Source organism: Esox lucius, chromosome 17, assembly GCF_011004845.1.
Source record: "Esox lucius isolate fEsoLuc1 chromosome 17, fEsoLuc1.pri, whole genome shotgun sequence".
In the NCBI taxonomy this organism is placed as follows: Eukaryota; Metazoa; Chordata; class Actinopteri; order Esociformes; family Esocidae; genus Esox; species Esox lucius.
Genome location: NC_047585.1, coordinates 1300033 through 1316492, shown reverse-complemented (window position 1 = coordinate 1316492; position 16460 = coordinate 1300033). Strand labels below are relative to the sequence as shown.

General features: G+C 40.7%; 1 protein-coding gene across 1 annotated transcript; it reads left to right on the top strand.

Annotated features, from left to right (window-relative positions):
- The first annotated feature begins 11726 nt into the window (after window positions 1–11726).
- Window positions 11727–16419, top strand: LOC105009024 (cytochrome c oxidase subunit 6C-1). The gene is made up of 4 exons (XM_010868417.4): window positions 11727–11835; window positions 14269–14383; window positions 15946–16077; window positions 16318–16419. Exons 2-3 carry the CDS (start codon window positions 14279–14281, stop codon window positions 16069–16071), a joined length of 231 nt encoding a protein of 76 aa, XP_010866719.1. The 5' UTR covers window positions 11727–11835; window positions 14269–14278; the 3' UTR covers window positions 16072–16077; window positions 16318–16419.
- Window positions 16420–16460: the final 41 nt, after the last annotated feature.

The window sequence follows — 16460 nt, the reverse complement described above, 5'->3', positions numbered from 1 at the left end:
CAGGCCTGTACATATGCTTTCTTGAGCAGGGGGACCTTGGGATCGCTGCAGAATTTCAGTTCTACACGGCGTAGTGTGTTACCAATTGTTTTCTTGGTGACTATGGTCCCAGCTGCCTTGAGATCATTGACAAGATCCTCCCGTGTAGTTCTGGGCTGATTCCTCACTGTTCTCCTGATCATTGCAACTCCACGAGGTGAGATCTTGCATGGAGCCCTAGACCGAGGGAGATTGACAGTTCTTTTGTGTTTCTTCCATTTGCGGATAATCGCACCAACTGTTGTCACCTTCCCCACCAAGCTGCTTGGTGATTGTCTTGTAGCCCATTCCAACCTTGTGTAGGTCTACAATCTTGTCCCTGACATCCTTGGACAGCTCTTTAAAAATGATTTTGCTAATCTAAAAGGTATAAAACTGTAAATGGTCTTTTGGACTCACCTACATCTCTAAAGGTGGTACAACAGGCTAATGACCAGTTAATATATGTCGTTGACATCAACATTAGATCATTGGTTGAATTGTCAGGTAATCACCAAGTGGTGATAATCACCTCCATTAACAAAATGAATAATATATCTAAAGGCTATTCAGCAATTTGGAATGTGGCCAATGGAATGGGTAGAGTAAAACACCAGCAACAATTGCAAATACACAGTGCCCCTTGATTTCTTTGCATATAATCATTCTATAGTCTCCTGAACATTTCGTACAATACATTCACTGCGGCGTATAGAATAGGTTTTTTTTTATAGGCCAATATGTATTTCATTTCCATTGAGTTACATTGTGGCCAATGGGGTGGGCGGAGTAAAACACCAGCAACAATTGCAAATACACAGTGCCCCTTGATTCTTTTGCATATAATCAATCTATAGAGTCTCCTGAACATTTCCTACAATACATTCACTGTGGCATATAGAACAGTTTTTTTTATATAGGCCAATATGTATTTAATATCCATTGAGTTACATTGTGGCCAATGGGGTGGGTGGAGTAAAACACCAGCAACAATTGCAAATACAGAGTGCCCCTTGATTTCTTTGCATATAATCATTCTATAGAGTCTCCTGAACATTTCCTACAAAACATTCACGGCGGCGTATAGAACAGCTTTTTTTTATAGGCCAATATGTATTTCATATGCATTGAGTTACATTATGGCCAATGGGGTGGGCGGAGTAAAACACCAGCAATAATTGCAAATACACAGTGCCCCTTGATTTCTTTGCATATAATTACTCTATCCACCTTCCTTGACATTTCCTACAATACATTCACCGCGGTGTATAGAACAGTTTTTTTTTTTATAGGCCAATATATATTTAAAATGCATTGAGTTACATTGTGGACAATGGGGTGGGCGGAGTAAAACACCAGCAACAATTGCAAATACACAGTGCCCCTTGATTTCTTTGCATATAATTACTCTATCCACCTTCCTTGACATTTCCTACAATACATTCACCGCGGCGTATAGAACACATTTTTTTTATAGGCCAATATATATTTAAAATGCATTGAGTTACATTGTGGACAATGGGGTGGGCGGAGTAAAACACCAGCAACAATTGCAAATACACAGTGCCCCTTGATTTCTTTGCATATAATTACTCTATCCACCTTCCTTGACATTTCCTACAATACATTCACCGCGGCGTATAGAACAAATTTTTTTTATAGGCCAATATATATTTAATATCCATTGAGTTACATTGTGGACAATGGGGTGGGCGGAGTTAAATGCCAGCAACAATTGCAAATACACAGTGCCCTTTGATTTCTTTGCATATAATCAGTCTATATAGTCTCCTGAACATTTCCTACAATACACTCACTGCGGTGTATAGAACAGTTTTTATTCTATAGGGCAATATATATTTCATATCCATTGAGTTACTTTGTGGCCAATAGGATCTAGGATGGGTGGAGTAAAATGCCAGCAACAATTGCAAATAAACAGTGCCCCTTGATTTCTTTGCATATAATTATTCTACTCACTCTCCTGAACATTTCCTAGAGTACATTTTTACAATATACACCAAGAAAAGTGTCAAAATCGATACATTTATTATTATTAAAATCGCGTTTTACCGCAGACTTCTATTTTGAAGGCAAAATCCTAAAACTGGAAGTCTTATTGTTGCTACGGAATCTCTAATGTTGACAGCATGAAGCTAATACCACATCCTTGTAAGAAATTGCTTGAATTTGCTTACTTACTCAGTGACGGCTAAAGGACAAAGTTGTCTTCTTCATCAGAGTAATCTGATGAAAGATCCGGACTAGCGCCACACTCCCAATAAGTGGCCAAAATGATGTGACACCCAGGTTAGTTTCCTAATTCCATAGACTTTGAATGGGAAACGGTTTAGCTTGAAACTTGAATCCCATAAAATACCATTAATATTGCCTTAAACAACCCCTGAAATTTTACAAAATACCTTAATATGAATTAATGTGTCCTTAATTAAGAAAATGTAATCCCTTCAATTATTTAGACCACTGAAAAAGGTGGACATTTTAAGCGATGCATTAATCGTAACTTAAATTATCCATTAATATTAAAAGTCTCATTTGACCACTGAAAAATCACAGAATTTTAGTTTTACAGAGCTGTTGTCGTATCATGTCCTTTAAACCTTCAGCAGATCACAAGTAGTGTTCAAATGTAAGTGCATGATCTAGTCGTAAGCATGGAAAGCCATTTCAACACCTAACTAGTTAGTTAGCAAACTGTGTACCGTTAATTTTAATCAAGGTATTCGGAAAGTATTAGTATAGAGGATAGAGGAGTTGTGTTTACATATTTATGAAGAAAACAAATGTATCCATATTTTCAGATGTAACATCTGGGCTTCTGTGTCAGTAAGTGAAGTTACACACAGTAACATTAATGGCCAACTATTGTTGTAGGTAGTTAGCAATAATGCCTATTGGGTCCCTTGTTGACTAGCCCATCATTTTCATAGCTGCCAGGTCTGACTTACAAGTTGAAGCCTGAAGTTGAAATGCCTCAGACTACTTTTTAAATGCCTCAGTGATCTTCCACCAGTTGTCTTCTCATTACAGAGAATGTCATGAAATAGGGAACTGAATCAACATTAACAAAAGTAAAACCATTTATGTATACACTAAATCTTTATGTATGATGTGTGGTCGTTACACTAGATCTAAAGTTGTATTGTGAAAGATACTTTAAAAGAAAAAAAATCTTTAAGCTTTTTAAAGGTTTTGTTTATTTGGTATTCCTCCACAGACATTTGGAGTCATCTCAATCTCAAAAGAATGGGTGGAGATTTTAGTAGGAGCTGATTCTTAAAGGCAGGTCATAATTGCCAATGGCAGGAGCTGCCTCAAATTTGCCGTTTTGCCTTAATATTGTATTGGGAAGAAAACTGTGCAAGCTTCATGAAGCAGCATTTTCTACATCCTGACCTTCAAAGATTGCTTTAAGGAACGTGTTTAATTATTGTAAAGTTGTTAATTGTAGCTATTTAGAAAACTATAATTAGAAAAGGTGTAAGGATATATTTTACTGTCTTGCACTTGTTCTGTGTAGTTAAACATACTCAATAGTTAGCTTGAAATGTAACCGAGAGCCTATCCAATCAGTACCTCTTGTATAGTTCAATCGTTTGGAACGGTCACGTGTTGTGAAGCAGAGGATCGTGTGTTAGAGTCGAGTCTAAGTCAGTGCAAACTGTCAGCGGAGGATGCAATGATGCCTAGCAACAGCGCTTTAACGTTGTGTTACATGTGCATGCATTTTATTGAAATACAGTATTTTATTTGCTTTTGAGTACCATTGCTTGAAAATATGTGACTCCGGTGTAAAAGCCCAAAGGTAGTTTGAGGAAATTATATTGTTTTATAGAAGATAACATAACAGGTGTATGAAAAGTCCAGTCTTGAGATGAATTCCGCAAAATGTGGCTCAACAGATTCAGTGTTCCCCAAACATAACTGGCTTCTTTTAACTAGATGTGGGAGTCCCTAAGTATTGTGTTTTAAAATAGCTGGGTTCTTGTTTAAATCTTGGAAAAAGTATTATTTGAGTGATGTACTTATAATGTATTTTATTTATCTGGAGCCAGATCTTTTTTTTTCTATTATATAACTTGTTTTTGTGTTCCATAATGAAATGCATATTTTAAGCCTATGGGCAAATGTGAATTTATCATACTGTATCTAGGGCCTAAAGATTTCCGTATTGCCCAGGACATTTTGTGATTGTGTGGGTGAGATAAATAACTTAAGTAAATAGCACAAGAAAATGTTGAACTTGTGCATAAAAAAACAGTATTTCTGTAGTTTCTGCATTTTTGATATACTTTATGTCCGGTAGCAATCTCTGAAACTCATTGAATCTCTACAAACGTTTTTGCCAGACCGCATAAGCGGAGCCGGCCAAGATCAGCAAATGTCTCTTACTGAGTGAGTGAGTGGATGGCTGACTACTCCTTGTTAAATGGCATTGTGGTTAGAGAAGCAGACCTGCAAACAATAGGTTCTGTGTTCAAATCTTGTCACAGTCAAAATAATTATGCATTAGGATTTCTTCCAGATAGACAAAAACTTTGCTTGCAACAACATTCAGTAGCTTCTTTATAGTAAGCATGAAATAAAACTGTTCATGGTTATATTTCGACTATTTTTGGTAGATTTTTTAAGTATGCATCCATGCATGCTTTTTGGGGTAATATAGGCCAGATCACAACCCACTGGCCAGTAAAAGAGTAGTGGTTCCCTCAATTCTCTTGCCTTTTGACTTGATGAAGAAGTCAGTTATCATCACCTATATTGATAGTAATTGTATGTCAAACAAATGGGGTTCAGCAAAGCTATAAACCCCCATAGCTTTTTATGTTCTGACAAGTGGTACAACAGATTTCTTAGAACCGGTGGGTGGTAAACTTACATGTTTTGCAATGGGCATGTAGCGTGGTGTCTTATCACAAGCACAGAACTACAAGTAAGATATAAAGAAGGGTACGGGAGAGTTTCTGCCCATTTTTCATTTTAACAAGAGATGGGCCTTATGATCAGATCTGCCCATAGTAACCACTAGTACAAACTGTAGTATTTGCAGGTAGGAAATCATCCTGTGCTTCACACAAGGTTTGTAATTCAACACAGCACTACAGTAAACATCGCATGAGCAGTGCTATTATTTTGAAGGAACAAGCAATGCCTAGGCCGGCCACACATTGGCCCTCATTTATCAAAAGTGCGTACACCAAATTTCCAGCGTACACCTGGCGTACACCCAAAACCATGGTGACTTTGAGATTTATCAATATGGACTTTGGCGTACGGCACTCTCAAATCCTACGCCAGCTCAGGAGGTGGTGTACGCACGTTTTGATCCTAACGCACTGACAAACTAAAAGATATGATATATTATGACCCACTGTAAAAAAAACAACAACATAATTATAAACTTCAGTGTTTAATTTTGTGCAACATGGACTTCAATGTTTAATTTTTGTGACTTTACCAAAGCATTTGATTTATATGTATTCCTTCAGATGCGAGCCTGTGCGCTTTACATGACGTTTCAGGGTTAGGCCCGGCAGTTGCGCACGTACTGGGTTCAGTAATAAAAGGCTTTTAATGACCAAAATATAATTCAGACTGACAAAATAATAAAAATGACATTCTTCTTTTAAATAATAATAATGACATTCTTCTTCTAAATAACAATAAACGTCATTAATAATAAAAATCATAAAATAATAAGACGAATATTACAAATTGTCATCCAATTATTAATATGAATGAATGGTACTCCACATCACATCATCATCACTATTGAACACTCCAATACATGTGACGTGATACGAAATGAAATGCTAATTGTTTCAAATGCGTGCTGTAAAATGCATTGTGATCATTTGCTCATCCAAACAGCTTTATAAGAACAGCTTTATAACGCTCCTCGTTCGGTGTCAGCTGGAGACTTGGATCCGGTGGGCCTCCCCCAGTCTGACTCTGGCTCCTCTTTAGTGCCGAGACGCGCCTCTTTGTGGCGATCTTTGAATCAGACTTTTTTCACCTACAATAAACAAGAAAACTCATGCTTAACTTGATCGGCCTATATTAAGCAATAAAGAAAACTCATGCTTAACTTGTATTAAGCAATAAAACATTCTTACCTCTGCTGGAGTGTGCTTCTCAACCCCCACACTATTAACAGCACTTGTAATTTGGGTCCATATTTTGTTTTTGTGGGCGCCTTTTATTCCACTTTTTAAACTGCCAAATAAAACAATTTTATTTCTTTCTACCTCCCTGGTGATCGTCTCAATCTCCACGTCAGAGAAGTTTCTCTTTTTTGCCGTCTTCCGTGTGTCCATGGCGTAAAATGAGGGCGTGGGGGAAGCGGAGACTTGAATATATAGGGGCGCGTTATTCTAATGACGATCGTTTTTTAGCCGCGGCATTTATCAAGGGCAGGTATTGAGTACACCTAGATTTTAAAGGTACGCACAGCTTCATAAATCAGGTGGAGAGAGAAGTGTAAGCAAAATCTTACGCCAACATATACGCCCGTTTCTACGCAAGAATGATAAATGAGGGCCATTATGACTAGGTTGATTCTATCATGGTTTGAGTTTAAAATATAGTTAAAAATAAAAACAATGATTCTGGTACATGTGTATGTATGAGCAATGGTGATTTTTTAAATACAAATACATATTTCTTTAAGTCAGCATTAACTTTTAAGTTGCATTATATGGCAAAATGTTACAAAGTTACCCGGTAGGTAGCGTATATATTTGCATGAACAACGGTGAATCGCTGACAGGTAAAGATATGTTATTTCAGGTAATCAAAACATTTGCAAAGAAGTCTTATGAAATTGTAAAACGGGGATAAACTTGAGATTGTTTTCTTCACACTGGTAGAAATGTTTATGCACTGTCTGCGCCGTCCTCCCTTTACCGGTGAGGATGGAGCGGCTGGCATTTTTCACTGCGGAGGTCCCACTCGCTGATGTCCTCTGTCTCCTCTCCGAGGAGGACTCCTTTCAGGAGTCGGGGGCGCCGGCTGAGAAGACCGGCCCAGTGACGGCTCCGCCCACCTCTGGAACTGCTTCCTCCCGCTCGGCTGAGCGGGTGCGGCGGCGTTCTAGCTCTTCCTCTTCCTACTCGGAGTGAAAGAGGACTTTTTCGCTGCCATCTCTGCCGCTGCACGGCGCCTGCGCATCCCCATGCCGGTGCCTGCGCCAGAGAAGGGGGATGACCTGTTCGAGGCTGCCCGTAAGTACGCAGAGGAGGCGTGGAGTGCGCCTTTTATGACTGGGGGACCGTGAAATCACATCTGACCTTCACTACTGTGGAGGGGAGGTTGGAGGTGCTGAGTAAGGGCATTCCGCCTCTGGAAACCTCTCTGGCGTCCTCCCTGGTTCCGGGCCTGAGCACCTGGTCTGAAAAGCGCCTCGCCCTGCCTTCGGTGAGGGACCATCTCTCCGCCGACCTGGCGGAGAAGCAATATGCTCTCTCTGTGCAGTATCTTGCGGCCTGCAATAATGTGGGCCTCCTAGCTGCGGCTGTGGCACCTCGGCGGCCATCCTGAAGCTGACTCAGGCCAATTCCCTATCGGCTGGTAGGGTGATGGCAATGTCAGTGGTGCAGGTCTGGCACCTATGGTTGGCCTTGACCTCTCTGAAGGAGCCGGAGAAGGTTCCTTTTCTAAATGCTCCACTTCAAGAGGACGCCCTGTTCGGGGCAGCAGTCACCGAGGCCCTATGTGCGCCAAAAGAGGGACAGAGAGGAGCGTCTCCACTTGGGGCCCCTCTTGCCCATCCCTTCTTCGTTGGCGGCATCCTCTGCTCCTCCTGAGGCTTCGCGGAGGCCAGGGGGTCACCTACGCCGTCGGGTACAACATCGCCGTGGCGCGTCCTGCGCAACAGGAGGTGAGAGAACCTCGTCCACAGAGGTCGTCCCCTCCTCCTCCTCCACAACGACAGAACGACGGGGGTCGTAAGGCCGCTCCGTTTAAGAAACGGCGTGCCTGACTCTTTGGAGGGGAGTGTCCCTCGGACGCTTCCCCACCCTGTGTGCGTTTGGTGGGGAGCTCCTCTTGTACTGTAGGTCCTAAAGGAATAATGTATATACAGTGGATATAAAAAGTCTACACACCCCTGTTAAACTGGCAGGTTTTTGTGATGTAAAAGAATGAGACATAGATAAATCATGTCAGAACTTTTTCCACTTTTAATGTGACCTATAATGTGAACAATTCAGTTGAAAAACGAACAAATCTTTGAGGGTGAAAAATGAAGAAAAAGAAAGGTACAATAACCTGGTTGCATAAGTGTGCACACCCTCTTATAACTGGGGATGTGGCTGTGTTCAGAATTAACCAATCACATTCAAACTCATGTTAAATAGAAGTCATTACACACCTGCCATCATTTAAAGTGATTAATCACAAATAAAGTTCAGCTGTTCTAGTAGGATTTTCCTGACATTTTCTTTGTTGCATCTCAGAGCAAAAGCCATGGTCCGCAAGAGCTTCCAAAGCATCAGAGGGATCTCATTGTTCAAAGATATCAGTCAGGAGAGGGTTACAAAATAATTTCCAAAGGATTAGATATACCATGGAACACCGTGAAGACAGTCATCATCAAGTGGAGAAAATATGGCACAATAGAGACATTACCAAGAACTGGATGTCCCTCCAAAATTTATGAAAAGACAAGAAGAAAACTGGTCGGGGAGGCTTCCAAGAGGACTACAGCAATATTAAAGGAACTGCAGGAATTTCTGGCAAGTACTGGGTGTGTGCTACATGTGACAACAATCTCCCATATTTTTCATATGAATGGGGTAGGGTGGCAAGACGGAAGCCTTTTCTTACAAAGAAAAACATCCAAGCCCGGCTGAAACTCTTTGCAAAAACAAAGAAAACAAACAAGTCTCCCAAAAGCATGTGGGAAAATGTATTGTAGTCTGATGAAACCAAGGGTGAACTTTTTGGCCATAATTCCAGAAGGTATGTTTGGTGCAAAAACAACACTTCAGCATCATGGTGGCACAGCTGGAACAGGGGCCTTAGTCAGGGAGGAGGGAATTATAAATAGTTCCAAATACCGGACAACTTTGGCACAAAGTCTTCAGGCGTCCGGTAGAAAGTTGAAGATGAAGAGGTTCACCTTTCAGCACAACAACGACCCAAAGCACACATCCAAATCCACAAAAGCATAGCTTCACCCGAAGATGATTAATGTTTTGGAATGGCCCAGCCAGAGCTGAATCCAATTGAACATCTGTGGGGTGATCTGAAGAGGGCTGTGCACAAGAGATGTCCTCGCAATCTGACAGATTTGGAGCGCTTTTCCAAAGAAGAGTAGGCAAATACTGCCACGTCAAGATATGCCATACCAATAGCCTCCTACGCAAAAAGACAGAGTGCTGTAATAAAATCAAAAGGTGCTTCAACAAAGTATTAGTTTAAGGGTGTGCACACTTATACAACCAGGTTATTTTGAGTTTAATTTTTTTTATTTTTCCCCCTCAAAGATTTCTGTTTGTATTTCAATTGAATTGTTCACATTATAGGTCACATTAAAGGTGGAAACAGTTCTGACATGATTTATCTTTGTCTGATTTTTTTTTACAACAGAAGGGGTGTGTAGACTTTTTATATCCACTGTAAATTGCTCTCAATAGGAGGATCAGCTAAATTACTTAAGTATAAAGGTATTAAACTTTTGATTACTTGAAATCTAAATGATCATGTAATAATCTCTGTGCAATGTAACAATTATGACATCATTATAATTTGATATACCTAGTCCATCATAGTCATTTGGAAAAATAGTAGGACTATTTCAGTGTACTATGTATACAGCCATAACATTATGACCACCTGCCTAATATGGTGTAGGTCCCCATTTTGCCACCAAAACAGCCCTGACCCCTCGAGGAATGGAATCCACTAGACCTCTGAAGGTATGCTGTGGTATCTGGCACCAATCTGTTAACAGCAGATCCTCTAAGTCTTGTAAATTGCGAGGTGAGGCCTCCATGGATCAGACTTGTTTGTCCAGCACATCCCACAAATGCTCAATTAGATTGAGATCTGGGGTCTGGGGAATATAGGGAAGGCCAAGTCAACACCTTGAACTCGTTGTGTTCCTCAAACCAGTCAACGGACCATTTTTGCTTTGTGGCAGGGCGCATTATCCTGCTGAAGAGGCAATTGGCATCAGGGAATACCGTTGCCATGAAAGAGTGCTTAGGTAGGTGGTACATGTCAAAGTAACATCCACATGAATGGCAGGACCCAAGGTTTCCCAGCAGAACATTGCCCAAAGCATCACACTGCCTCCACCGGCTTGCCTCCTTCCCTTTCCCTCCTGTGTATCCTGGTGCCATGTGTTCTCCAGATGGCCGACGCACACCCACCCGGCCATCCACGTGATGTAAAAGTAGATGTGATTCATCAGACCAGGCCACCTTCTTCCATTGCTCCGTGGTCCAGTTCTGATGCTCACGTGCCCATTCTAGGCCCAGGGGGTGATCATATATGTTATGTTATGTGATGGTTGGGAAAACGTCGGACTGTGTGAGGAGAGTAGTTTTGGAGGTATATAATTAAGTGTGGAAGACTGGGATTGTTCCAGCTGGGTGGAAAAGAGCGATGGTGTTACCCTTTCTGAAACCAGTTAAGGACCCTACGAGGACGGCGAGATAAAGGCCCATAGCGTTGACATCTCATTTGGGAAAATTGATGGAGAAGATGGTGGTGTATATATAGGCTGGGGTATTTTCTGGAGCAGAGGGGTTTGGTGTGGGCTGCACAGAATGGGCTCAGTAGGGTTATGTCAACTATAGATGCATTGGTCACGGTTAGTACAGAGATAGCAAAAACATTTGTCCAGAAGTATATGGATGGGTCAAAGGATCTGGATAGTGGAAGGTGAGTGTATGTGCCAGAATTCAATATGCAGGTGGTCCAGAGGATAACAGACCAGGTGTCGGTGTATACAGCAGAGATGGTAGCAATGGTTCTTGGGTTGAGGTGGGTGGAGGAGGTGAGACCGTTGAGAGTGGTGGTGTGTTCTGACTCAGCAGCAGTGTAAAGCAGCTTACAGACTGGAAGGTCAGATAGAGGTCAGTTGTTGGTGAAGATGATGGTGTTGCTGGTGTTTATGAGGATGGGTGTGGTGGTTTGATTCTACTGGGTGCCCAGCTCATGTTGGTGTGGAGGGTATTGAAATGGCTGATATGTTGCCCAAGAGTGTGTGTAGGAATGAGGGGGTGGGTGTTCAGTTGCTGCTAGGATGCGGAGAAATTAAAACATTGATAAAGGGGTTGGGTTAGGAATGTCGGCAGAGGAAATTGGATGGTAGCAGGAAGGGAAGAGGTTATTATGGGGTACAGTGATCGGTTAGAGTAGAGTTAAGGAATATGGAGTTTAGGGCTGAACTCATCATTGAAGGTTATTGGCAAGCATGAGACAGGTCTGTGTGATGGGTGTCTAGTGGAAGAAACAGTTGAACATGTGTTTTATTGTGAGTATGATGGTGAGAGGGAAAGGTTGTATGAGAAGGTTAGATGGGATTGTAGGAGGTGGGATATAGAGGGGTTGCTGGGGGGCGGGAAGGGGAGTAGGGTGGTGGCATGGGCTGTCTCAATTTCTCAGGGAGACAGGTTTGAGCGGGTAGGCCGTTATAATATGGGTAGGCCGTGACCGGCCTCACACTCCAATACAGTAGATGGCAGTATATACACCTTTCAAATGGATGCGATCCGCCAAAAAAAACTACAAGAAAAAGAAGTCAGACCTGCGTTAGCGTTTTGGTGAAGGTCGTGAGTGATTCCTGTAAGTATTTAACGAACGTAAATACCTTAAATCCAGTACTTTATTTTATATATATATATATATAAAGAGAACATATAATTCAGTGTGTTGAAACGTTATGATTCTCTTTGCATAGGTGAATTGAAGTTGTTGCTCACTTTATTGCTATAATTGTGGGAGCTAGTTCCATAGCCTGCTAGTCAGTAACACAGTCGACATTCTCATTTCAATGCCTGGTACAGTAGGTGTTTGTTTACCGTCATAAATAAACATTTATAGCTAGGTATTAACCTAAGTTTTTTTTAACTGAATTATTAATCCCTAAAATCTACCCAATACCAGTGCCCTAGCTAGTGAGTTTGTTAGCCTTTCTGAGCTAACGCTGTAGCTAGTTGGCAAATGACATTGATAACGTTAACCCCTTGGTTTTCGAATGTGACGCTAAGTACATGATATTTCATTTTTATTTGCAATAAATTAACAGATTCAAATAGATTTTCTGTTTTATCGGATATTGTGTGTAAATGTAAGGCTAATTTTTTTAAAATTATAAATTCAGCCTTTAAGAACATAATGGAGAAAGTGGAGGGGTCATATTTTTCCGAAGCCACGTATATTGTATATTGGCCTATTTTGTAGTCAAGGATCCATACCAATTGAATAATTTCCGTGCGTCTCTACCTTTTTGTTTTCAAACTTAAAACAGTCAGATAGTCCATGACATGGTGTAATCCAATGTGGGTAACATTACCGTTGTGGAATGGCAGTTATCACACATATAGGCCTAATCAGTTCACACCTGTCAAGGAATAGAACAGGTCATGCAAACATAAGTATATATTTTCTTTAAATTTTCATATTTGCTTACTCTGTCATACTAATCAGATGAGAATGATTTATGATGGAAAGAGCTTACATCGCATCAAACAAACCGTTGGACAATGTTAACAGGCAAGTGGAATGATGTACAAATGAGGTTGCAAGGTTGAATTGGGATAACATAGGAAAGGATTGACCACTGAAATGGTGGGGTGAGCTGAAGCATACATGAACGTTATGGTCCACAATAGGGGTGCAACGGATCAAAAAACTCATGGTTCGGATCGTTTCTCGGATCAGAGTCGCGGATCGGATCATTTTTCGGATCAGCAACAAAAAAAAGACAAACATATGTTTTGTCTTTTTGTTTATTAACACTTAAATTATTACATTAACTTAGTGAACAAGGCATAATATCTTATTTTTAACAACAGTAGGCAGCTTTAGCATTTCTTGCTTTGTCTTAAGCACATGAGCAGCTGTTGGGCTTCGGTGGAAATAGGAAACCACCTTCTTGATCCTCCCAAGGAGGCGGTCCATCCTATTGACTGAGATTCCCTTCTGTGATGCCAAATTCACTACATGTGCAAATCACCCCATCTGTGGGCCCAGTCCTGCCTCATTCACTGCATTTATTAGTTTTTTGGCATTAGTTGTGACTGGGATATTACTAGTACTGGGCCTCTTTATCTTCCATTCCTCCACTGCTCTTGTCAGTACCTGTGCTTGTGTGACTCTCGTAGAGGGGGTGTGTCTGCAGCACCGGACTTCTCATCTCCCAATCTGCTGTGATGAAGTGAGCGGTTATCGTCACATAGCTCTCCGTTCCCCTGGACGTCCACCCGTCTGTCGTGAGCGCAACAGAGGATGCTCGGGATAGTTCATCCACAACTTTTTTCTTCTCCTGCTCATAAAGATCTGGCACAATCTTTTCGCTGAAGTGGGTGCGCGACGGGATGTCGTAAGGTGGCTCAAGCACTTTCAGCATGTGTTTAAAGCCCTCGTTTTGCAAAACCGAATATGGCCTGTCTGCACCTATAAACACCGATAGCGTTTGTGGTCGCTTTAGCCCGGTCTGATTGTGCAACAAGTGGCTGCTTAAATGCCGCGGTCATAAGCGGTTGTTGAGCAGCTTTCGTTTTCACTCTTGTCAGTTAAACACTGCTTCAAATGCGTGGCCATGCTTGATGTGTTTCCACTGTCATATGGCTTTCTTGTGCCACAGTGCCTACACACCGTCACGGTTTTATCCACTAACCTCTTTCCTTTGACAGGGAAGCCAAAATGCTCCCATACAGGGGATATACATGACGCGGGGCGTTCAAGTTCCTCCGCTCGCCATGACCACGCTGTGTGTGGACTGAACATGCGCACAACTTTTTTTTCTTTTTTAAATCAATCCGCGGATCACGTGTGTGCCGAACAGATCACGGATCAATGACGATCCGTTGCACAACTAGTCCACAATGTCTGGAGGCCTTTTTAGTAAAATATCGAAAAGTTCTGCAATGTTTAACATTTGCGGATCAGTAGGTTGCTGATATCCTAACATGTTTCTGACATAAGATCATTTATAAAAGCATTGTTGTACTTCAAACCAACTAAACCATGTGCCTTTATGCTTCTCAATTCAAGGTATTCCAAAATGTCACTGGCTAAGCCTGTAATGCGAGGGCTCCTTGGGAAGCGTCTGAGGTTCCACTTGCCCATCGCCTTTGCCCTTTCATTGATGGCTGCAGCGGCTTTCAAGGTCAGTTGATCTTTTTTTATTTTTTTCCTGTAATACTTTTGCTTAAGGAACCCTGAAAACTATCAATAGAAATAAATGTTCTGCCACAGCGACCTTGATAGTATTCAAACACTTTTTTGACTACCATCTTTGAACTACTTCTAAGGTATGTACTTAAGGTGTTTCAGAACTAACTTCATACATCCTGAAGAGGGAGGCTCACTCAATTAATGTTAGCACATACACTGATCAAATACACTGCTGGAACGCCAAATATGTCTGCTTGTGCATGCTAATATTTTAAGACAACCTGGACCTTGAAAGCAATTGTCCAATGAAGTATTAGTATTCAATCTCTCTTGTTGTGTAACACATGGCATTGACACCAGTCAGAAACTTCAATTGCATATTTCTCACTTGAAAATTAATAGAATTATATGCATAGAAAAAAATAGACATATCTTTAGCTAGGTTTCCATCCAGTTGGTGGAATTAATGACTGTTGAGAAAGGTACACAATGAAAAATTACAATTTTCCCACAATTGGTGTGTTTAGATCAGATGACAGACTTTGAAAGGCAGTGTGTTGTGGTCACCTTTGATTCTCGCATGGGGTTGGGCTCTGCACTGTCCAGGAAATATCCTTGTAGAGCCAGCAGTGCTAAGAAACTTAAAAGCTTGGTGATATGTGCCTTGAATTACTAAATGTTCAACTTCCCCAAATCAGTTGGGAATTGATGAGGCAAGGTAGGCCAATGAAAATGAAGTTATTATGGGTAGGAACAACATAAAATCTGAAATATTTACTGTAGCGATGCACTGAAAATGATTATCCGATACCAATATTCATATAACAATTGGCGAATTTTGACACAAATGTTTAGCCTTTTCTGTGACTGTGAACATTGGTGTAAATTAAATAAAAAGGGGCCAACATTTTTTTATATATAAATTTCACTTAGGCATATTGGAGGCCTATTCAGATGAATGCACAATCTGTATGAAATAATCTGCCAAATTTAAAGAAATTGGCTGATACCATTATTAAATGTTTACCTATAATCGTCCGATATGCTTGCTGGCTGATATATTGGTGTATCTCTAATCTGTTGATCGGGATCGTAGTGGGAGGACCCCACAATGTTACTAATGCGTGAGCCCAAGTTGACCTCTGTGATGTATATTCTGTCAATATATGTTGCTGAAGTACATGAGGAAATGTGACTAAGGACTTGTGACTAAGACTATAAAAACAAAAAAATTATTCCTTTCCTTACCCTTCTAAAGATATGACGCTTTGAGTGCTAGCTCAAAGTTTTAGTGACTCAACTACAGAACTGCCACTACATCAAAAGAACAAATAGTGTTGACACACAGCATGGCTTGTTTTTACTTGCATAAAAACTGCACACATCTGTTTTTCTATCCTTTAAGTCAGTAAATGTGTGTATCTTGTGTAAAGGAAGATAAAACAAAAAAAGTTTTTACATTGAATGCAGTTAATTAGGAATGGGTAATAGTTTTATTGTCACAATAAATTTTTAAAACATTCTGATGAAGTCATGATGTCTTTGTCTTCATAGTTTGGTGTAACTGAGCCCAGGAAACGGGCCTATGCAGATTTCTACAAAAATTACGATGCCACGAAGGAGTTCAACAACATGAGGGAAGCTGGCATTTTTGAAAGTGTCAGGCCAACTGGCAAATAAACACCTGTGAGTATTTTGAAACCATAAGGCATACTTTAATATATTTAATTGGGTTTTTAGTCTGTGGATCTGTCTGTTAGTCACACTGTAATATCTATCTGTACATAATTGGGCAAATGTTTGACACTAGGTCAATTATTTTAAGAGCATCTGGCCATAACGATCTGGCATTTAGAAAGATAGGCTACTTATGTTGTAACTGCATTAATGCTATTCAGTGTTTAATGTTTACTTTTTGTACAACAGCTGCCATCCCATTGTGCATTCCTGGCTCAAATGTTCCTGCCCTGTGATCTAAGGATTGAACAGTGTTGTTATGGTCTTACGAATAAATGATTATCTGTTCTGTCCCTGCCTCATTGTTTTGATTTATTTTAACAAAGTGTTAG